This window comes from Aquila chrysaetos, chromosome Z (genome assembly GCF_900496995.4).
Source record: "Aquila chrysaetos chrysaetos chromosome Z, bAquChr1.4, whole genome shotgun sequence".
In the NCBI taxonomy this organism is placed as follows: Eukaryota; Metazoa; Chordata; class Aves; order Accipitriformes; family Accipitridae; genus Aquila; species Aquila chrysaetos.
The window spans coordinates 87,670,124-87,694,085 of NC_044030.1; the positions used below are offsets into that span (position 1 = coordinate 87,670,124).

The following is a 23,962-nucleotide window of genomic DNA, read 5'->3' on the forward strand; positions in this document are numbered from 1 at the left end:
GTGTTGATCTTTGGTGCAAGATGAGGGTTGGATGTTTTGGTTTGTTTTTTTTTTTCCTTTTAAAACTTAAGTCCATATAGAAGAGTCACTTTCAGGTCACAGACTTCTGCAAATGCACCAGTAATTCCTAGTGAAAGCTTTGTTCATATTTTTAATAGCAACACGTAACAAATGCTTTTTCTGTTTCTTTGCTACTACCAAAGATTAAATACTTCTCTTGGCTTTTCCAGAGAAAAGCAGATTGAGGCTTCCTTCAGAAAGAGAATTTCCTGTACCATAAATGTACGATGTATGCAGATGATTCAGGAAACATACCCTCCTGTCTCATACTATGCTGTTTTTTCTTTCCTTTGAGATACTTGCCACAAAATGGTGCTAAATTAAGCAGATACAAGTGATCGATTGTTGTGCTTTTTATGGCAAACTTGTTGCTATTGCAAGCTTCTCCAGGGCAGTCCTTCATGTAGTATGAATGACAAGAGCAGGTATTTAGACCAGTGTCTGCCTATCTGGATGGAAGAGCCAGGAAGATGGAAATCCAAGTAGCCACCAAGTCTGAGCCCAGAACAGGAGCCAGTGAAGGAAAACTGTGAGTCGTCGCAGCCCGTTTAGTAGAGATCATGTCTTCTCCCCGGCCACCGCGCTGAGTGCTCATGAGCTTGAAGCTGTCCAAGGGAGTGAGTTTAATGAAACTAACCTGACTTTATTTTGGTTGTTATGGTCTCTGCTGTCAGCTGGAGGGGGGAGATGGTTATCTCTGGCAGTGTTAATAACCGTGAAGAAAGCTGTTGGTTAAGAATTTTTTTCTTTACTGGCACAGCTGGATCTAGAAGACATCTGTGCACACTGCTGGAGAGTTTAATGAATTAAGTTGTGCAGAAAGCAACGTGTTGGTTAGATGAATTCCTTTAGTGAGTGATATATAATAGGTCTAAATGTTAAATAAGGAGAATGAAGTCTTGTGCAGTACAGCAAGTCCGTTAATTTAAAGTTCTCTTGCATACTCTTAGGTATTTCTAAAGACCACAGCTGACCTGGTTCAACATGCTTGCTAAAATTGCTCAGGTATATTTAGCTGCATGGAGTTCAACTGATTTTTATAAAAATAGATTGCGATTCACCTGGAACACTTTTATTTTTATAACATGCAGTAAAAAAAATCTTGTAAGCAGATTTTCATTAGGTCAGTGCTGTGATTTGAGCCTGTTTCTTAATAGTGTGCTTTCAACATTGAACTGGCAGTTTTGAGTCCTAGTTCCTAACCTCGTCACTCATGTGTGCGTACCTTTGATCTCCATATGCTACTCCTGATGTGTGTGTTTTTAACTTGCTCACTTCAGTTTTGTGTGCTGTTTTGTCCATGTGCAAGAGCAACATTGTGGTACTGTCCCTCTAAGACAAACTTGTGCGTTCCTGAAATTTTGCCTAGTGGTTTTTCTCCCCAGCTGTGTCAAGCCAAGGAAAACATGAATATGGTGCCTCTTCCTAGAGGTCCGAAGTCCTAGAAGTGGGACTTGAATCATTATTCTAAAACATTTAATATTTTTCTGTTGTATGAGATTAGGATTCCCACAGTTCTCCAAACTCTGCAGTTCTTTTAATGCTTACTGGTGTTTGCTTAATCTGTTGATGTGATGGTTCTGGTGTGCATTGGTAAAATATTCAGTAAAACATAATTCAGTAAATTTTCTAGCATTGTGGGATAATCAGAGCCTTTTAAACGTAGCCTGACATGGCCTGTGGCTACACTTGAGGAACTTGGCTTCACATGACCATCCTGTGAACTTAAACATCTCATCTTTTCTGCCAGCCCTTCAGACTCACCCGCAGAAAGAGCATGCTCCCAAAGCTGCTGCCACCTTCTCCTCCAGCTCCAGCACACGGAGCTGATGAATACATGGTTGTTCTAGCGTTAAAAAGAGCTGGTCCCGCTCAACTCGGGGCATCGTCACGTGAAGATCAGAAGTCGGGTTTTGCTCAGCAGCAGAGTTCTGGTTTCCTCAGAACTTGGGTTTCTCTGGGGTTTTGCTGCCGTGCTGTGTGGGAAGTCCTCACCTCAGCCTGGAGACGTGCTCCGGAGGACCAGGAGTGCTAGTGCTCTGTGAGCTGGCTGACTTTGTGTAGCCAGGAGGGTCTGTGTGATCCAAATTTCATGGCATTCTTTCCTCCAAAAGCTCCTAGGTTTAGTTGCTCTGATTTTGAGATCTGCTTTAGACAAAACAGTGGGGTTTTTTTGTTTTTTTTTAAATATGTTGCATCATGCAGTGAGGGTTGAGAATTCTGCAGGGAATAAAAGGCACAATTTGTTTTAGTCTTGGACTTCGTGACGGGGAATGTGATCAACACTTGAAGGGAGGAAGATCTGAGCTGGGTTCCAAGGTTGCTTGTGGTGAAGCTGCCTGAAACGAAGTTCTAATTTCCCTGCTTGAGCCAGATAAGTAGGTGGTTGTAACCTAGTGACCTTTATTCTAAGTTTCTTTTCCTGTGCTGAACTTCGCAGAGAATGGAGATGTGGTTCATACCCTTAGTGCATGTTTTTGTTTTCATTGCAGAACTGAGATTTTGTCAAAGACTGTTTGCAAAATTGTCACTGACAAATTTCAAGATTATTAAGATATTGCAAGAATTATACTGAGATTTATCCCGTACTGTTGCTATGGCCTTCAGAAAATCACTATGATGTCCCCAGAGGTTGAGCTGTTCACTTCGGATGCCTCTCCCTGTGTCTCCAGAAAGAAAACTAGCTGCTTCTTGCTCCAACTGCCAGTGCTGTTGGGAGATAATGAGGGTAGCGGTATTACATACGTTGACTGACTGCTTTGCTTGGCTCATGGCCTTTCTTCCAAACTGTGGTTGCTTTTGTGTTTTGTTGTTTTTCCTTTAAAAGTCTGCAGAGGTTTTGATTTGAAAGCAGAGCGTTTCTGGGCCGTGGTGTTCGGTGGCTGGGGTTTGCTGGCCAGGAGCCTGCGGCTGCCGGCTGGCAGGGCCAGGGGTGTTCTTGAGCAGAGGTCGGAGGGGTTGGGCAGCGGCAGGAGAGGGGCGAGCACTTGATCTCGCCTCACCCGAGCGCTGCCAAGGCAGGAGTGGCTCGGGCCAGGCGGCCTCTCTTGCTTCCCGAGCCTTGGCAGCGCAGGAGCGTGAGTTTTCCTTGGCTTGCTCGGTGCGCGGGTGTCGCGTCCCAAAGTTGGAGCGACTCAGGTTCGTGGATTTCCTTTGTCAGAATTAAGGTGAAACGACACCAGGGGAGTTCAAACAACAATCAACATTTATTCAACCTAGATAACCTTGCCCAAGTACAAGTGAACTTATCAATATGAACCTTGCAACATGTCGTTAAGCCGCTGTTTGAGAAGAGAAGGGAAGTATAGAAAAATGAAATGGAAAAAGGAACATGAAACTGTGTCAGAAGGAGAGCCCTCCCGTTGAGTCACGAGGTTCAGAGCAGACCCCCTTGCTTTCTGGACTCCTTCTCAGAGAGGAGCCCGGGGTGGCTAGATCCACTCCTAGTCTCAGACTTGGTCAACGGTTTATGTTTAAAAGGATGAGGTGTAGGAACTGTGGAAAAGAGAGAAGGAAAAGAGGGAGAGAGAGAAAGAAAGAGAGAGAGAAGGAAAGGGTTTCACCAGTCCTGGGTCCAGCGTTGGTCCAGCCAGCGTAGAGATCCAGTTCCGGAGGGCGCGCACTGAGAACTCGTTCTCCTTTCTTTTATAGCATGTTAGTCGATGGTCTCGACATGCGCAGTCCCATTCCCGGGGTTCTCTGGAATCGGTCGGAGAGCTTTGGGGGGGGTTCATCACAGAGTTCCCTCTCTTTTTCTGCTGGCATGACCGCTTAAGATAGAAGCACAGTCCCATCCTCCGTGGGGCCTCCTCCTCCAGGCGCATATGCTGTGCTCCTTCTCCTGGTCACTTAAGATAAGGAATTGCGGCTTTGGAGATGTGCGGTCCCACCCTCCGGGGGGCCCTCTCCTCCGGCCACATTGTCCTGTTCACAAAACTCCAGCATTTTTACAGAGGCCATTTTCTCCACCAAAGTTCTTTAACGAATGTTTGAGACATTGACTATAATTTGTCAGACCGTCACAGTGGGCAGCTGGCTTCTCCCCGGGGGTGATGGTGGCAGGCTGCCGGATAGGGCATCCTGCTCCGGTTCTCCCTCTTGGGTTGCCCTCGTGTTGTTTGATGCTAGGTAGGTGGCTGTATGTCAGAACAGAGGATAATCTGACTTGGTAATATTCTGCGTAAGATGTTGATGTGGAATAGCTTCCCAGGGTACGGGTTTTTTCATTCAGCCGTAGCGTGGGTTGGTTTAATCCACCAACAAATCAAAGTAAGAATCAGCATGACTCTTCTGCAGCCTAACTTGTCTTCTGTGTTTTCAGTTGCTAAAAGATGTAGGAATAGCTTAACGTTGTTAGGCTTGCTGTAGAAAACACTTTTGCCCTTTTTTTAAGTAGATGACAAATATTCTGTTTCGTTTTGAAACTGCAAATCCCAGCTGATTTCTCACAATAATGGGGAGAATTAAAGAGCATTTTGTTTGGGTGACTGTATGTTTTTATTACGTCCAGCACACCAGGGGCTCCGTGTGTATCTTTTCATTCAGGATAACAAAAGTGCCAACAGTGAAAACATTGGGTTAAAGATTTGCTGTCTTTTCCATTCTGATGTGTTTTGCGACCAAAACATTGAGTTAAAGATTTGTTGTCTTTTCTACTTTGTTACATTTTGCAAACTTTCAGGTATAATAGAAGTAGAGATGAGGTGCTCAGTGGATGCAACTGGATTCACAGTCTCTGCGTGCAGGTAACTTTCCAGTGTGATCTGGTTTCTCTCCTTCCAGTCAGTGGAAATTTACCTCACTGACGCCTATCTTGGTTTGAAATCAAAAATGTCTCTACACAGAGAGAGGAAAAAAAAACCCCAAAACAAAACCAAACCAACACTCCCCCGCCGCGGTTCAGCTTTCTTCAGGTGAAATCCTAGAGTGCTGTCCTTTCACCTTGTCGCCTTGGTGATGGACATTTATTGCCTCCGTCAGCAAAACTTCCGCGTTGGCCGGCTGAGGCTGCCAGGGCCCCTCTGAGCGGCGGCGGCGGTGCCTCGCGGCGCGCTCCCGGAGACGCGGCCTGCTGTTGACGTGGGGGTCTTGTGCCGAAGCGGCCGGGCAGTGCTTGGTAAGTTCGGCTTTCGGTGCCGGTGTGAAGACCATGGTGTGATGTCTGGGCGTGCGCTCCAGCTGCTCGGGTGACAGCCTGGTGCTGGTGTCCCCGACGCAGGTGTTATGAAGGCTGGCTGGGGTTTTGTGCGACTCGGAAAGTACGAAAGGAGATTTGTCCATCTTTGAGGGATTTGACTTACAGGTGGGCTTATATACCTTTTATGAGGTAGTTGTGGAAGAACGTGTTAAATGTTTAATCTTCTCTGGTCTGCATGGCATCTGTCCAAATATTGGTTTGCATTGATCCAAACGTTGTGCCTTTCGCACTTGTCTGTTCATTTAAAAAAGCCAAGCTTCTAATTTTATACCCGTATTGATTGTTATTTCAGTGCTGTTCTCTTAATGCATACTCTAAATGTATCATGGGATTTTCTGTCCTATGGGAAGTTGACGTCTACATCTTTCCTTCTTCTACCGGACTGTGGATTGCTGTGGCTTTCTTTTTACGTGTATTTAGAACATACAGATGTGTATTCCAAAACATGTTCAGGTTGGTTTTTACAGCACATCTATTTTGGTTTAGCTGGTGTGGACTAAGCTACCTCTCCTAGATTATTCTTTGGAGGGGCAAAGCTGAGGGGTGGTGTTACATCCTCGCCAGTGGGGAAGAAGCACACCGCTTGGGGTGCTGTTTTGCCCACGTTCTTTCCCTGTTGTTGCCATAACTCTTCCCTAAACTTCCCAGCTCCAGGGTATTTTATTAATCCAAGGGCAGGAGGACTTATTAAAAAGTTTTCTTTATGTGAATGGTTTAATAGGTGTTAGAAATGACTTTGCTTTTCAGAGCACCTGGAGAAAGTGAATGTGGTGTTCATTTAAAAATGAACTAAAAAGTGTGAATTGTACACATAAATATATGTACAGAAGTCTCCTAAATCTGTAAATGCATCTGTATTCCCTTATCTGTTTTCTGAGGTGAAACAGGCTTTGTTCATTGTTGGTGAAATCTGTTTTTTGCTGCATGATTTGCTTTCGGTTTCGTAGCTTGGTTCCACCTAAATCAGCTAAGTCTTCTAAAATGGCATCGTGAATTACAGATGAGAAAACAGAATCTGTATAAAGGTTATCCTTCAGCAAAGAAGAAAACTATGTAACCTCTGACATTTTTCAGGGAGGCAAGAATACATAAACTTCATGTTAATCATTGGACAAAGCAGAAGTAAGTATGAATGTGATTAGCGGTGGAACTCGACGTTAATGCCTAACCAAGTGCTTTATGGCACCCCTGCTGCAGTGGGTGAGGTAGGCTAAGGTTAGAGGGGTGAGATCAGAAAGAATATAGATATAAATAACTTTGACAAGTGAGACTTCATAAATGTTAGCATTTTACTGCTTAACTGCTAACAGCCAGCCAACAATGGCCATCCTGATGTGCACGTACAGCTTTGGATTTCTAGCAGCAGCGTTGCAAAAGTTTTTAATCAGAGTACTCTGAACAACATAGTTTTAAATTCAGAGACATGTTCTGCATTGTAGTTGAAAAAACCCATCGAGGGAGGAATGCATTTTCGGCGTCTGATCTCAGGCCGTGCTGGAGCTGGTGTCAGTGCTGCGGAGGAGCATGCCCCGTCCTCTGGAAGCAGGAGCTGCTATGTTGCTCAACTGCAGGTCTTGAAAGGACTAGGGAGTGGCAGCACCTGGCATTTTAAGGAGACCCTTCCAGGCTTACTGTGCTACAGGCAAGGTTTTAAAATGTTAGAAAAATTCCTCTGTGGGGTGAGCTTAACTTCTTTTTCAAACGGTGCATTTCAAAAAGAAGCTTAGAATATATGCTTTTCAAAATGAATGGCGTTCAGTGGAATACAGAAATTGTGGAGGTAAATGTCCATCTCGTCTAGTTTGCCATTTGTCAGTGGCTAATACTGGTTGTTTCAGACATGCAGGAATTGCAGAGAAGGTGGATACAGTTTAATCTTACCACCAGATGAGTATTTCTCTTTGATAGATATTTTCAGCTCTGAGTAGAACCAGAAGAGTGTCTTTTATATATCCACTTGACAACATTACAAAAAGTGATTTAAAGATGGATGCAGCAGATAAGTTGCTGCTATTAACTGCCGTCAGTGTCATAGCATTTAAATCATCTAAACACCAGTTCTCTGTGATTACTAAATATAAAATGAAGAGGAAGGAATCCAGGTCAAAAGCTCCCATCCATGGTACAGGGGAAGTGGGGAGAGGAAAACAGATCTTGTTGATTTCAAATATTCCCATATTCCCTTTTGCATTTTAGTGCAGATGCTGTTGGAAATGCTATGACCGTGCAACCAGTGTAGTGGTTGCTTCCTGTTGACCTGAAGCGAAGCTGTGAAAACATGCAGCGTTGAGTAGTGACCTTGGAACACCAAGTATTAACTCATTTTGGGTAGGTTAGGGTGGGCCAGTGGGGACTGCAGACCATGAACTGTTTCTAGAGCGCTCTTGTGGACTGCTGCCTTTTCCTTAGAGTGTGCTAGGAATGGCAACTCGAGCAGCAACTGGCTTCTAAATAGCTGAAGTCCTTTGGTAAGAACAGTGTTTCTGTCAGATGGTCTCAGCTTTCCTAACCTTGTCTTCCCTTTATCGTATCCTACTTGCATGTTCCTGCCTCTTGATCCCTGTGATATTGCAAGAAGGAAAATTTGGCTGCTAGTGGAAAGATGGGGTGGGGTGTTGAGCAAGTGAGGGTAGGTGCCAGCTTCTTGGGTGCACAGGGAGGGAGGGAGTATCCCAAGATTGTGTCTCTGAGCCTGACCACCTTGGTGGGTGGTAAGTGATTGCCTCTTTTCACTTTTTACTGACTTAAAGGGATGTTAGATACAGTTGCCAGAAAATTCAAGTTTGTTTGTGTTGGGAAAACTGCTCTATGAGAATCAGTTAGATGTTTGATTACTTATGGAAGTCTTTCAGTCAAGATATTTAACTGCCAATAAATTGTGCTTTACTGGATTTGTGTGTATCAGGTTGTTGTCTAGACGGTTTAAGGTTGTCTTTCTGCTCAGCAGCATGTCAGTTCATGTGGTACCTAAAGCTATTTATCTGTAAAGAACTCATCATTACGGTTGTCTTGTGGCATCTGTTTCATTTTTAAGACATGCACAGGCTAATTAAGCGAGTGCCTTTAAGTCCAACAAAAAAAAAAAATCATCTTGCTCTGGTCAGGGACCTATCCAGCATCCCTTTCCACTTTGTATCTGATGCTTGAGGAAGAGTATGTATGGTGGTTCAGCTGTGGTGGTGTTGAAGGAGGCCCTCCTTTCGCACTTCTGATGGCCGGTTTTGTCAGGCTCCGGTCAGCGCACTGAGCGAGTGTAAAAGTGTGCGTGTGTATCCCTCACTACGGAGCTTTGCTTCTGTGGTTTGTATGTCTAGTTCCCTGATTCAAGTCCCCACAGAGCTGTGCTTCTCAATGTCTCTTCTCTGATCAGCCTTATTAACCTGCTCTACGTGGTCTTGTTCGTTTACTCATTTTACAAATCGGGACTCCAACTGTATGTCCCTCCATGTATCCTTCAGCCTCGCTGCAGACCCTGTCTCCCATGCATGGGATCCCAACAAGAACCATAGCTCCGCAACATATCACTTCTCCTTAATCCTCCAAATTTGTTTCCTTATCCCACTCTCTACTTGTGTCTGGGGTTTTCCTGCCTACTAAATACAGTCAGCTCAGTCTTTGCGGGATATATCAGATAGGGTGCTGGTGAGCGTACACATAGGTACTTATAGGTGGCACTGGACTTGACTGTGCTGGATGACTGACTTGGGTTTTACACTTTCCAGAGGCATCAATCACCCAGTGCAGAGCATGAGCAGTGAGCCCAAGGCTTACAAGAGGTGTTAGCTTTACTGGCAAGTAGTCTTGGTTTATAGTTAGCTAATTCTGGAGTGATAGTTAAGTCTTTGGCTTTTTTTTTTTTTTTAATATTATTTAATCTGGAGGGTGTGTCCAGGTGACAGAAAAACTCAGTGAAGATGTTCTCCATGCTTGTACGTAAGGACTTCCCCATCCTGGAAATGTAGGTATTTGGAGTAAAAATAAAAAGCAAGTCAGTGTTTTCTAAGCTCAGCTGAATATTAATGAGTGTTGTAGACTGAAGCCTCGAATTTCTCGTTTTGGTGCCACATATATCTCTGTATAGCAGTGCTGGCTTTTAAGCAGCTGCCTCCATCTACCCTTCATCTCTGGCTGTCTGTTTCTTCCTCCCCTTATCTTCAGTTTTGTTGGCATGTCATTTGTGGGCTCCACTGGCTTAAGCTGTTGACCTAGGTTCAGAAAAAACTTGGTGGGAATGGAATAAAATGGAGGGGAGAGCTGTTTAAGTTGGCACTTTCCACTGAAAGAAATGTATGTGTAAACATGTCCTTAATCTCAATAAGCGCAAGTGCTGCTTAACTAAAGATTAGCTCAGGCTCAAAGCTGCGAAGGGATCGAGCACTTCATTTGGGGTTTGGATCCTGGGTCTTCTCACTCAGAATTTTTCCACGTTTAGTGATCTTGTCTTGGCTACTCTCTGTTGTTGTGCCCTGGGTTTACAAGAAAAAACAACCGAAATCCTAATTTTCTTTACTTGTACGGTCTTTTCAGAGAAGGGTGGGTGGAAACCTGTGTCAGGTAATTGATGCTCTGTTTCAAGTCTCTCCTGTGCCTAGCCAAGCAATCCTTTATCTGGTTTTTTTGGTGGACAATGAGGTGAGATTACCTCTCTATTGCTGTGAAAATTTAACTCTTTTCTTTACCTAGACACAGCACACTTGGAGATAACTGAAGAAATTGGGACACAAGGAGCAAGCATAAGAATATGAAACGCTTTTTTTTTTTTTTCTGCTCTTCAGTCTTGCTGTTTCCCCCCCTGGCAGCATTCCCAGCTAAGGAAGGGGAGATCAAATCTGAGGTGTCAGCCAGTGCACAGCCTGGGAAGCTGGGAGCTGCTGCTGGTTCCCACTGCTGCCCATGGCGATGCTTGAGCAAGCTTCTTTTGGGAACCCTGCATCTATATAATTTGAGGTTTTGTGTAGTCACATGACCTGGAATATTTTTTTATTATGCTTTTTATGCATATGTGTGTACATGAATGCACCTGTGTTGTTATGCTGCTTTTGTGAATGCTTTCAGACAAAATGATACAGATAAGAAAAGTTTGGTGCATTACAAGGGAATTATTTTAAAGACAAGCTGTCCAAACAGCTACTCCTATGGTTCAGAGTACTATATATAAAGTGTCATGTTCTGCAGAAGGATTTTCCATCATCCAAAATTCACCTTGCTCCTTGTATACAATAGATGTTATCAAAGTAAGTATCTTACTGACTGAAGGAAAAAAGCTGAGGTTGTTACTATTTGAGGTGGTTTTAAATTTTTTTTTTCAAATAATACATATATTTTATGCATACGAAAAATTGAACAAACATTTGCAAAAGCACTGTTTCTGCTTGGTAAAATGGAATATTTAGCAGAGGCTGAGGGCCTGCATGCAAGGAGGGAAGAGGGTCATATCTTCTGGTCTACTTGAACTGGTCATACTTTATGGTTTTGAGTATCTATTTAGATAGTCGGGAGCATCATCTTTTGTGTCTTGCAGAACCTGAACTAGGGATCCTCCAGTAGCTGGACTTCCTTCTGCTCTGTGATGTTTTTTTTTTGTTTGTTTGTTTGTTTTTTAAGTATGTTGTTTTAATTCAGTTAATAAGCAGAGATGATTTTAGTGCAGAAATAAGATGCCACTCTAGCAAAGTTGATGTTGGACTTTGTGGGAAGAAATCTGAGTAGCATTGATAATATAGTAACTGTCAGAAATCCCTCTTTCCGTCCCCCTCTACTTAGTATTACAACTTCTTATCCTTCAGTAAAGTCAGAATAGTCCGCATTTCTGACTTCTTTTTCTCTATGCCATCTTCTCTTAATGAAGGAATTTTCTTGGATCACAATTTGCAAGTTCATTGCCTTTTGTCTATTAAAACTGCTCTAGAAGACCAGGCATGATGTATTGACATGAACAGATTGAAAAATGTTAACATATGAAAAAAAAAAAGTTCAGTGTCCACTAACATAAGTCCATTGAGTTGTTCTTTTCTGCATACTATTTTGTTCACCTCTCTGGTAAGCTTTAGGCTCTTTTGGGAAGGAATCCTGTTTTCTTAATTAGAAGCTACTTTGGACAGTGTTAAGTGCTGCTGGAAAGAATACCAACAAACAAATTTTCAGAAAGGATTTAAATCCTCGAGCTTTTGTTTTAATGCAGCACAGTTACTACAGCAGGACGCGTGTCAGGATGGAACTCGCCCTGCAGACAGGTTCAATGAGACTTTTGTTTTTCTTTCTCTGCAGTAATCTGTTTCTGACTCCTTCTAGAGGAATGGTATTAGACCGGACAGGTACGGCTTTGCTTCTAGGGTGTTTCTAACCTTCCTGATAATCTCAAAAATCTCAGACAGCTAACAAATCTGCGTCTTGCTTTTAGCTATCTAAAACAAATAGACTAGGTGTAGTATGGTCGTGCCAGGATAAACCTGTAGGAAAATGTTACTGTTTGCTGAACAAGCTTCAAGGAATGGAGTCTCAAATTACTGTAATTGAATCTTGTATCTTGCAGTTCTGGAAGGCTTATCAGAGGAGAAAAAGGTATAACTGATAGGGGTGACTGCAGAACCTGTTTCTGTAGGATCCTTTCCAGATTTAATTTCAGTGGCCTCTTTGTGTAGCAAAAATAAACTGGTCAAACAGGGTGAAAAAAAATTACAGTAAAAAATACCATTTATACTGATGTTCCTCAGTAGCTTAACGTAATGAAGTGATAAAATGAGCATCAGGTTGATGTCCTCCTAGTAATGTGCATCTTCAGGAATTGCCATGTGTCACTGAAAATTGTTTTTGAGCTCTATATGTACCAAGGTGGTGAGACAGTTTTAAAAAAATGTAATTTTAAGGATTTATTTTTAATCTTGCACTTTTTTTTTAAACCGTAGACATCTCTGACCAAGAGGTATTAGCATTATCGGACAAAAATGTTACAAATATTTTCCCTTGTGTTTGAAGAGACAGCTTTAAACTCAAAGCAGAATGAATTTCTGTGGAGTATGGATCATTTAGGATTTGAAATGGCCCTGTTCAGCAAATTGTCTTCTACTTTTATTACTATTATTGTTATATTATTATTACTATGATATTATTAGTGTTATCTACTCTTACTCTGCTTTTGTTACAGCTCTGACTGGCATTGGATGCTCTTCATATTTGGATTCGGGCTATTCTTTAGCAGATAAAGTGTATATCTCCTTCCCAGAGGTTTTTCTTCTCAAAATCCTACCTAGCAGGAAAGACTCCTGCTATCTAAAGGCTGAGAGTTCATTCACAGCTTAACCTCTTGTGAACTGTTGATCTTCAAAATGAATTACAGAATAAACATTAAACCTGTTTTCTTTTTTATTAACAGGAGGAGTCTCGTATCCTCAGGGTAAAGGTGGTTTCTGGCATTGATCTGGCAAAAAAAGACATCTTTGGAGCCAGGTAGGTGTTCTGCATTGACTATTTTATGCGTTTAAACAGAATAAACTTAGCAGAGCAAGGATGCTTTATAGTTGTTTGTTCATAAACGTGATGAGAGATCCTATTACTTGATTACAGACAACCAATGCAAATTATGGACTGTGTGTTGGCAAGAAAGCCATTAATCACAGTAGTGGCTGTTCGTGCCCTCTCCTGCTGCAGGAAGCCATTCCCGAGTTCACCGTCTGCCTTAGCTCTGCGAGCTTGTGAGGAGCAGCTCAGACTTTGGCAGTATTTGGCAATACTTAAAATGACTCCCAGCTATCTCCCCATGTGCCCCACATAATGCAAGAAAGACCAAAAGCCAGCAGTACCCTCTGTCTTATTTTGAGGAAGCTCTACTTTCCCTGCTGGCTTTCAGTACCAGTCTCTCAGGTGCCAGGCGTTGAAGTCTGACTTGGTAGCCAGACTGTGAATTGTCTTGGTCTTGGATGTGTCCAGGTACCACTGTTCCAGTTCCTAAGGATGGTGCCTTTTAGAGAGAGAGGCAATAAAAGGATTTTCTCCTGTTCAGCCTATGCCACGAGAAGGCTAGCAGTAAGTACTAATGTTGAAAAGAATTCAGAGTGAACTGTGCTGACCTAGTGGTTTTCTGTTAGGCTATGGCAGGTCCAGGTTTTTATTCCAGTTGAGCCTTGAACCACCTTGAGTTTTAAACTGGGGACCTGAGAGGAAAAAGAGAGGTTTCTGGAGTGCATAAGGCAGTCTTCATATGACTGCTTCCCTGTTCATCTGTCTATCAAAAGATGAGGCAAACAGACCATAGTTTGCACTAGTCTTTGGCCAAAAATAATAATTGTCAAACAAGAAAACTGGTTTTAAATGGTTTAATGGAAAGAAACAGATACAGTCACTTTGTATGTTCTCAAGTCTTTTGTTTTGAAAGAATTAGTCACAGGTGTAGGAGTAGCTTTTTTCCAAGCCTAGGCTTGCTGTGCAATGACTTAAAGAATCAAATCAGGTAGCAATTGGGGGAGAAGCTGATTCTGAAGCCAAAATGAACTGGAAAGCATTGATATCCACCACCCCCCCCCCCCCCCCCCCCCCCCCCCGGTTGATTCAGGTTTCATGATCTCAAGCCTAAGTGTGAAGAAATTCTTTACTGCAAATGTTCCAATCTACTTAAAAGTTTTTTATCAGTTTGAAATGAGGGGTATCCAGTTAGTTTAGCTTTTATGGAAATTACTGATTTTTAATGTGTAAATGAGCCTCCCTTGTGGATTTTCCTGTATTTCTTTAATGATGCTTACAAATTGTTCATTAGCTTGCATATCTAGCTTGAAACTACATGAAAGCACCAATTAAAAGTTTAATAAACTTTAATTTTTTTTGTGAAATTTGCAACAAACGTTCCTTTGGTAGCTGTGTGCAGAATATGGTAAGACAAAGCTTTTTTATTTTCTTTCCCCAAATTTGCTATTTTGAAGAACAGCTTTTGATGCTGACCATAAGCAACAAAAGAAGCAGCTCATATGTAGATGTAGTTGGACACATAGTGCTTGCTGATGAGATCCAAGGTAGTACTGTTAATAGTGTCGCTGGGTCGCACTATAGGAGTACTACTCCTTGCTCACAACATTAGCATCTACCTCATAGACTCCTGCAGTTGGCATTGAGATGCTGCAGTACCAAAATAAAAGAGAGGAGGAGCAAATTCTAGAGAAGAGATGGGACTAAGGCACAGGGAATACAAGATTTCTATTGCAAATGCTAACCCTAGAATTGCCACATTTATGTGCTAACTTTGCTTTTTCTAGATCTTGTTTAATTTGGCCTTTTCATACAAGTACAGATTTTTGGGTTATTTGATATATTTAATTGGCTGGATTTTGTTTCTGCATTATTTCCAGAGCATTAAATTTTACCACTTCTTTTGAAAAAAACAAAGCTAGTGGTTGGAATATTGAATCTGCTCATTAAGAGGAACTTTATATAATATTGAAGTGCTGTGGCAAATTCACAGAAGTAATATGAAAGAAGTGGGAACCTTTTTAGTGTTCATTTGACTTGTTAAAGGATACATTGGAAACTTTACAGCTGAATCCCCGGCATTGTAGGATCTCCTTTGGCCATACTTCTCATAGAACTTTTGTAAATATTTAAGATGTCGTGTTCAAAAGAACTCCTAAAACTTGCTTAGGAATTGATAAATTGTAAAAATACCTTTTATCTTTCAAAATGCATAATATCAAAACTTAAGTGAAATTTGAACTGAGTTCTATTGATGTGGCCCTTAAATATTTAAGTAAATTGGTCTCAGGTCAGTAGGATTTCCATAAAACCGGAGAGTTAAAAACATATTCCCAACTTATGTTTTTAACTTTGTTTTAAACAGTTCTTTAGTAGAAGTTGAGACTAACGGCATCATACATTATGAACTCAGTGAAATGCTTGTATTGCTGTGTTGGCAAGCTTTCAGAAAGTTTTCTTTTTTTGGCTAAGATGCCAATTTAATCTTTCTGTTTGTTTTAGGGGCCTTGCATACCTTGCTGAGATATTAACATTTCATGCTGCTTGAATCTTAAGTGTGATTTAAGTTGCTACAGATAGTGTCATTCTAACATAGCTGTTGAGCGTGCATTGTGTAATAACTATCCCATTAACAGCTCTGTTAGGTTCAGTATGGAGTAGATGATTAAATTCTCATTTGGGGTGGTGGAGGAGAAACATGTAATGTTTGACCTAAGCAGGAGGATAAGGAAAATTTGCAGGCATTGGAACTGTATGCATAGTTTTTTATTATGTAGCGTATATTCAGGATCCCTAAATAATAGTGATAACTAATCCTGTCTGTGTGTGTTTTCTTCTCTTGGCGTGGATGTGGACCCTGACACTCCATTGTTTCCCTCTCCCATAAATAATTTCCATGAGATCACAAGTCTCTTCCAAGTTGATTTTTGTTATGGTGTCACTTTTAGCACACAGCCACAGGCTAATAATATCTGATGTGAAAGTAGATCATTTGAATCTGTAAAGGCAGCGGGTGCTGGCTGCTGGGCGGCGCGTGGTAACCGAGACCGTGGTCAGCAGATGCGGCAAAGAATGAAATAACCACGTGGGCCGTGCGGAGTATCTTCTTGGTGGGTGCAGAACACCCCTTGGTGCACCCAGCGGTGCGGCTGGGGGACGAAGGAACAGCTGAGTTCTGCACTTTCACTCCTGAACATCCTCTCCGTACTTGGGATGGAAGGTGTCTCTCACAGCAGCTGGTCTCCTCTCAAATCTTCCTGCTTCCCTCATTCCCGTTCTTACCTGCGATAGTTGGAGACCGCCTGCCCCAAAACTCCCGTTCCTGCCCTTGGGAGGTGACTACCTGAGGGACCTCCCGGAGCCTCCCAGCCCTGCGGAAAGATGGGCTGGAGACGGCGGCCAGGAGACGACGGCCACCCCGGGCAGGCGGTGGGGTCAGGGCTGGATTTCCCTGGGTGCCAGCGCTCTCTGCCAGGCTGCAAGGGAGATGGTCCCTCACCCCCTGCCCAGGGGACGAGCCGCTGGAGCAGCAGCCCAGCCCAGCCCAGCCCTGCGGCATCTTGTGGGGCAGCAGTCCCTCCTGCACGGAAGGTGCCGGGACAGCCGGGAAATGCCGCTGGGGCTGTGGGTGTGTGTCAGCAAGGGCGGCAGGAGGGGGGCACAGGGGAGAAGCTCTGAGGCGGCCCCTCACAATGAGTGGCTCCAGCTTTGGAAGCGTGCATGTTAATAGGCCTTGCTTTGAAAAATGAACGATCAAGACCGGAGGAAAATGCCTCGTGATTCATCCCGGTGTGGATTTGGACAGGGCTGACTTACGGGGGTTGCATTGTGTGTTTGCTGCTGTCACAGAAAAGAAGTCGTCAGCACCCAAAGATGCAACAGCATGGTCTGAGGATTTTAACACACTCGTGGCATCCTGTATGCTATGAAACGTTAGGATTTCTGCATGTTGTTCCTAGCTGGCGCTTCTGGATTATGGACAAATACATGTTTTCTTGTCTCTCTTCAGAAATTAAATCAAGTTGTTGAGGACAAATTCCTGATCTTTGTAATGTCCTTTTTGGGAGAAAGGTCAAGTGGCTGCTAAATATTTTAGATAGTTACTTTAGAATGAGTTAAAGTCATTTGAAAACATGTTAGAGTTGCAAAGTTAAGGGCCCCAGCAGCTGATGTGCCTCTTCATGGTAGGGTCGTGCAGGGCTTAAAGGCTGGGGCAGAATAGTAAGTTACCATCTAACTAACTATGAAAGATTTAACTACAAGGCATACATTGTGTTTGCACCTCTGAGAGTTTTCGTTACCGTTTTTAATCAACTTTACCATTATGAAACACTGCCTGTAGGGTTGCAGAGTCTGAAAGCCATTTCTTGCCTGATTAAATCCAAGGAAAGTCTCTTACCAGTGCAAAGTACTGGAGAAACTAGTGTTTTTCTTCTGAAGACTGAAACAATAAAGAAAACTCAGTGCTTTTGATTTTGCTTTTTTGAAGTTCTTTTTGGCTTATGAAATCATTTTGATAGTAACTAATGATATATAAGAGTTCAGAAATTTATAGAATTATGATTACAGTGACACAAAGCATACTGGAATGTGGAATGAAATAGTAGCTATGAGCACCCTGAGGTGATGGTTAAATGTGATGAATTTCATTACAATCTTGTCACTGTCTAGTGCATTGGCATATATGTTTACCACCTGACATACATTTTACATGTATTTTATTATTTTACATTTATTATTTTAAATTTATTTTACATTTATTTCCTTTTAATTCCCCCTCAACTTCTTAGATGTAATGTCTTAATGAATTCAGCTAGTATTTGTATCCTTCTATGTAATTAATAATGCAAATTATAATGTAATTAATAAGCAACATACTGAACAATTATTATTATTTATTACTATTTTGTTTGCATATTAGGAATGATGCTATGAGTATCATCATGGCTGCGGCTGCACTGTGCAAGTCACTGCATGCAAATGCATTCACTGCCTAGAGAACCTTGGAATATAAAATGAAATTTTCTCTCCTGAATATCTTTATATATTACTGAAATCTAAGTAGAATTACTTCTCTAGTGACTTGTTCTATTTGCTGAGCATGGTCTGCCTCAGTGGACAAGTTTGTATCTTTCCCTGAAGGTATGTCCAGTGCGGGCTTGAGTTTTTGATTGGGTTTTTTCCACTTTAAAAAAATATAAGTAAAATACAACACTTCTGAAGATAGCACTGGGCTGGCTATTGAGTTATTTGGCACAGTGGTGACACTCCTTATAAATACAGTTCCTGCATACACACACAAATGCACTCACAAGTAATAAAGGTGAATGCATATGTATAAACGAGAAGAAAATGTCTTTTGGTTATTATTGATTGTGTGAAATAAGATGCTATGGTGTGGATGTTCTTATTCAACTACCAGTTTTGGAATGAAAAAATGGATTTTGTGTATACTGTAAAGGGGTATATCTGGTGGAATTTCTTAGTTGCTGCTTTTGCCTTCTAAGTCATGAAGTAAGTGGAAATTGTGGGTGTATGGAAGTTGAAAAAGGTGAAGTGCTTTTCAGTTAAAATTATGAATGTTTTTCATTAATGGGAAGTTACACTTCTAATGATGTGATAGCTTATTATGGGTTGCCTCTGGTTTATTGCTTTTTACCTGCCCTTTTCTGAAAAGCCTGCAGTCTGAAAGGTGCAGCCAAGATGCAGGCCTTTTTTCTGTCCTCATTTCCTGTGTCTAAGATCAGTGATTTAACAGTAGTGGTGTTAGTGCTATGTCATGCAGGCTCCAGCCTTCTGGTGGTATTTTAACTCATATGCGTACCCCTGTTGAGAACAAGGCTACTTGAAATGTGGCTGAATTCTTTAATTCATATGTATTCTGTTACTGTGGATTGGCAATGGAAGGAGAGCACGTGTGACTGTGAATAGGTCTTGCAGATGACAAAGATAGCAGATGTTTACCTTTTAGCTATTCTTTTAAGTCCACTATTACTGTTTCTAGTCCAATATGAGTTATGGTATATGTTGTTTTAACTAATGGAAGTATTCTGGTGACAGCTATACCCTTGAAACTATTCCCCTTAGCGAGTGTGCTACCTTGGAACTGGGTTTTAAAAACAGCCTGTTCTCTTTCTCATACTGATATCTCCTTTGTCAAGTGGAGGCAGACTAATTGAAGTGAGTTGCTCTCAAAAATTAATGAAACAATTTTTAAAAAGCAACTGATTCATAATGAACTGCCTCTTCAGTGCTTCACCAGTGCTGTCTGAGCAAGTAGGAATGCTCACTCTGGTGGCTGTTTAATGCACAGCTCAACAAAGAAGGGGTTTTATCCATAATTTCTCTTTTCTTTAAGATTATTTACTGTATGTAAAAATAGACAAAACTCAAATTCTTAAATTATTTTTTGTCATGGCCTAACAAAATGGATTTTGACATCAGCCATTAGTCAAAAACCTTACCCAGTAAAATGTTACATTAGCTAGATTCACAGAAGTAATTTTTGGAGAAATGTTTCAGTAGTGCAAAATGGCATCTATTGCAGAGTGAAAATACTGCATATAGCTGGTCTCAGGGAGTTCCTGGAGGTGGAGCAAAGCTAGAGAGTTCTGCATTGCAAACCTCTCAAATGACCAAATTCAACAAAGCCACTTGACTAGATGGCAGTTGCTCAAGTAGGATAGAGTTCATACTGTGTTTCTTTTTCCTTTTTCTAGTTGGGGGGGGGGGGTGTGTGTAAGTATAGAAAACCACTTTTCTGCTGGTTTAAGGCTTTGAGAAACGGAGTATTCAAAGCAATACAAACCTTCCACTTCTTGAGTGCAATGCCGTTGACCAATGAAAGTGTTTCAGTCTTACCCAGAGAGCAGTATGCTCGCTGTCTACCTCTGCTTTGTGCATGCCGTAGCTATTTAATTTTCTCATTTGGCATGCACTTGCTATGTTTCGAGAGAGCACTGGGCAATCCAAGTTGAATTTCACTAGAAAATCTTGATGTGTTATGGTACTTCAAGAAAAATAAGAATCAAATAAGACTTTTTATTCTTGCGAACTTGAATTGAGTGCTCTAGTAGGTGTTGGGATGAAACCACAATGAGTTCCTATCACCACTGTCTTTTTTTTTTTTTTAAATGATGAATGATTCAACACATGGCTGTTACAGTATTGCATTGGAGGGAGTGAGTTTGCTAGCAATACATTCTAAATGACAGCTCAATTTGCAATGGAAAAAATGGAAAGTTTTTCTAGTATAGTAGAAACGAAGAAGTTATTTACAGAGCAGGGGGAAGGGAAAGAAACCAATCGAGAGCTTCATTAAATCTAAACCAAGCTGTACTTTGGAAGGCAAAGGAGTAAAAAAACCAAAAAAACAAACAAAAAAAAAATTAGAGGCTGACAGTAAAATATAAAATACTAGATGGTGAGGATGTCCCAAAGAAAGCAATACCTTTGACAAGGTAGCACATGCACTACTTCAGCTACCACATGCAGCTTGTGCTTTACCTATTAAATTGGTATGCTTGAATAAAAACTACAAGGCAATCAGAGCAGCTTTGAGCCAACGTTGAAATGAACTCATTCAGTGTTGTGTCTAAAGCCAGCGTGCATGCCTGCCTGGAGAGGAGAAGCAATGGACCAAATGTAGGCAGAGGTGGTTGTTTTCTGAAAGCAGAAGTTGTCAGTGGTAGTACATCCTCAGTACATGCAATATATAATATAACCTCAGTAACTGTGAGAGCCAGAGCTGTCTGCTTCCTTCTCACTCCTACTGTTCGGTAAGTCCCCTTGTACTTTCTTGTCTTGAGCTTCTGCCGAGAGATTTGCAAGATGTATGCTCAAATAATTGTGATATCAGGTAGTCCTGAGGGCAGACCCTTCACTGTTTAGCCATTTTCCTCAAGACAATCATCAGTGGTGGCGTTGAAGAAAGGTAAAGACGCTGCAGTCTGTGTATATTTGCAAGCAACAAAAAGCCGGAATTCCTGTCTGTCTGCTCCAGCGGCTCATTTCATCCCTGCGCTGTAGTTTGACCTTACTCTGTCACTTTACCTGTAGCTGTTCTTAGGGTGACTGGGTTTACACCCTGGTCTCACTGGTGTGACAGAAGGGGACAGCGACCCATGATCTGGTCAGAGGAGCAGTGGGTGATGGCAGAGTGAGCCAGGAGCTCTAGGCACGTACTCTCAGACAACGGTCACAGAAAATGTTTCGGGCTCTCCTTCAAGAAAGCACTTGAAGGGACAGCGAAACAAAGACTTGTCTGAAATGTATGACTACTGGTTAGTAGATGGGGATGTTACCCCAAGAGGTTAAAGCCTGCTCACAAGAAATACATTGGATAATAGGTATTTCTATTTATGAAACCTTAATGTTGTTTTTGCCTCAAACCGGTGAGTGAAATGAAGGAGTGTTAGGCTGCCAAGAGTGGGCATAAGGTGTATCAGTATATTCATTAAATTGCGGTGTCTTCAATTTTATGCAGGGAGGCTTCCCGCAGGGTGGATCTGCAGTGACTCCCCATGCAGGCTGCATGTGAGGAACCAGCTATGTCAGGTCTAGTTCATTTTTGGTAGCTGGCAGCAGAGGGCACCAGAGAATTTCCTCAGATTTTACCACACACTGGTACTTGGATGGCTTTCGAGGGAATTAGGCTTTTCTGTTTTTCAAAAATCAGCAGGGTTTTCTCCATTTATACATATCATGTTCTTCAGGATGCACAGGTTATGTGTTTCAGTAGCTATAAATGGAGAAATACTGCTTATTCGAGTATGCGGTCTTGCTAATGAGTAAGAGGGCTTAGTAATAACTCCTGAAGTTTATAATGTCCTAGTGAAAAATAATTTTCATCAGATAATTGCTCAGTAGAAAAGTTTTTGTGTACAGATACAAAAATTTAAAATGTTTCTCATTGTTTGAAAAAGGAAGTGACTGTATTCAGCCACTCAGATTTTCTCCACTTGCCTGCTATCTACTGTGATCTGCTAGTTCACCTGTATCTGATATCCTTAAAAGAAAAAGGGGCATGTGGACAAAATCTTCTAAGGAAAACCTTTTGGTCTTAGGTATTTGAGGCAGACTTCTGTCTTTTCTTCCTCTTCTACTGATCACATTAAATCACTAAGCAGAATGGATTGAAATGATCAGCAGCTTCAACTTTTTATATGTTTTAATTTTTCCTCCTAAACTGAGGAAGGTCTCATATCTTATAGTTGAAAGATGGTCCATATCTGACAATTTCCCAGGATGCATTGCATATTTATTTCTACTTCATTTGAACTAATCAACAGTCCTAGCGTAATTGTATTGTTTGTTCTCATTGCTACTCTGCTCAACAGCGTGAGCCTATAACTATGTTTTCATCTTGTAGTTATGGAAAGCATACAACAGCCATAGGTGGGTATTTTATTACAAAAGTCCAGCTGGCTTACGCCTTGTTTGCAAATATGATGCTAAAACAGCTGTCTGACAGACTTGGAGAAGCTTTCCTTTGTGGAGTTTCTCTTTTGTGTGAAGTATTTCAAGTATTTTTTTCTGTCCTAAATTTTCAGGGCTGGGATTGTGCATATACGTTTAAGGATGTCTGGCACTTTAGATTTCAAATGGCTCTTAGTCTATTTTCAGTCTTTGTTGAATGAGAATTAGTGCTTGTGTTACGTTAGTGTCTTTTTCTCTTAAAACTTCTGCAGATCTCCCAAATGAGTTGAACATGTTTTACTGCTCTGTCAGCTTTTCACTGAACTGCCAGTGAAACTTCACTCCTGTAAATTCAGAATAACCTATTGGAATTCAGTACTTCTTTTTCCTTTCAAAAAGGAAAAATCTCCTGGTTTTTGAAGAAGGAGTAAACCCAATTTTTATTAAAGAAATTATATGAGGGCAGGCATTTAGTTTTTTAAAAAAACCACTTGTCTCATAATCATATGCTACTCTGTGGAGCTGAGTGAAAGGAAGGCAGAAATTACTGCCTTAAAAGAAGAAAATACTAAAGCATCTTGTGAGGGAAAACCTTGTATCTTATGTTGCAAAATAAAGTTGCTGCTCGATCATTAACTTTTAAGCTTTGCTTAAGCCTTTCCATTAAACACTGGAGCTTACTGAAGTCAACTGTTATTGATAACAGCACACGTATCCTTAAGGTGCTTGGTACCTCTCCCTGCACCATTCAGAACATACTGAACAGAACTAGTAAGGTGAAATGCTGTGTGAATGTGAAGGATCTACAGCTCTTGACACCAAATGGGATGGTAACACTGCTTATACGGAGGTATGATTAGACCTTTCCGACAGTGGGATGGTTGGGGATTCCCTCCTTCCATGCTGCTCTCCTTGATCCTGCTAACTGACCTTTCTAGGCTTTTTGCTCTGAAGCATGAATGACCAGCTGAGGGCTCTCTGACTTTTTATTTCCCGTCCTGTCCTTTATTTCCCGTCCTGTCCTTTATTTCCCGTCCTGTCCTTTATTTCCCGTCCTGTCCTTTATTTCCCGTCCTGTCCTTTATTTCCCGTCCTGTCCTTTATTTCCCGTCCTGTCCTTTATTTCCCGTCCTGTCCTTTATTTCCCGTCCTGTCCTTTATTTCCCGTCCTGTCCTTTATTTCCCGTCCTGTCCTTTATTTCCCGTCCTGTCCTTTATTTCCCGTCCTGTCCTTTTCCAAGGTAGTCTTCCGTCCTCTTCCCTGAGGTATGAGGGAGGCTCTAAGAAACAGAGAGCTGGATGAAGTTTCACAGGAAGGCAGTGAGCAGGCCACAAGACTAGGGTCATGGCTAGGAAGTGGTATTGCTGCTGTATAGCTTATTTTTTGCATATAGAGCTATGAATTCAGTATATTCCTACCAGCTGGTGAAGCAGAAGAATCTGTTTCTGGGCATGTCAGTTTCCTGGACTTTTCCCATACTCATTTTCCTATCTGCAGCTACAAATCTGGCCATGTCTGTGCTGATAACATGTGAGTCTAAATGTTGGTGTGGGTCATGCCTCTCTTGTCCAATACAGATGCCATGATTTTGGTTTGGATCTCTCATGGATGTCTAGGCTTCAACTCAGACTATCTAAAAGTTTTGATCTCTCCCTTGGACTTGAGCCCTGTGCTGCTTCGCATTTCTCTGTTCACAGCAGCATCACTGCCTGTGTTGCATGCCTGTATCAGTTGTGACTGCATGTCCGCTCTGTGAAGTTTGCAAATTTCTTCAGCGTAAATTAATAAGTTGGAGCCCTCCTTTGCCTCTCACCATCACACATCTCAATTAC

At 41.7% G+C, this 23,962-nt stretch overlaps 1 protein-coding gene across 5 annotated transcripts in view; it reads left to right on the forward strand.

The window, feature by feature from the left end:
* Positions 1 to 23,962, forward strand: part of NEDD4L (NEDD4 like E3 ubiquitin protein ligase) — a 196,630-nt gene that overhangs the window by 30,557 nt on the left and 142,111 nt on the right. For 3 of the 5 annotated variants that reach the window (XM_030005289.2, XM_030005290.2, XM_030005291.2), the window contains exon 2: positions 12,630 to 12,703. In XM_030005289.2, coding sequence (XP_029861149.1) covers positions 12,630 to 12,703 — 74 coding nt within the window. Of the gene's footprint in view, positions 1 to 5,083; positions 5,177 to 12,629; positions 12,704 to 14,104; positions 14,121 to 23,962 lie in introns of those variants that run through there. The other 2 variants (XM_030005293.2, XM_030005292.2) reach the window with 2 other exon arrangements.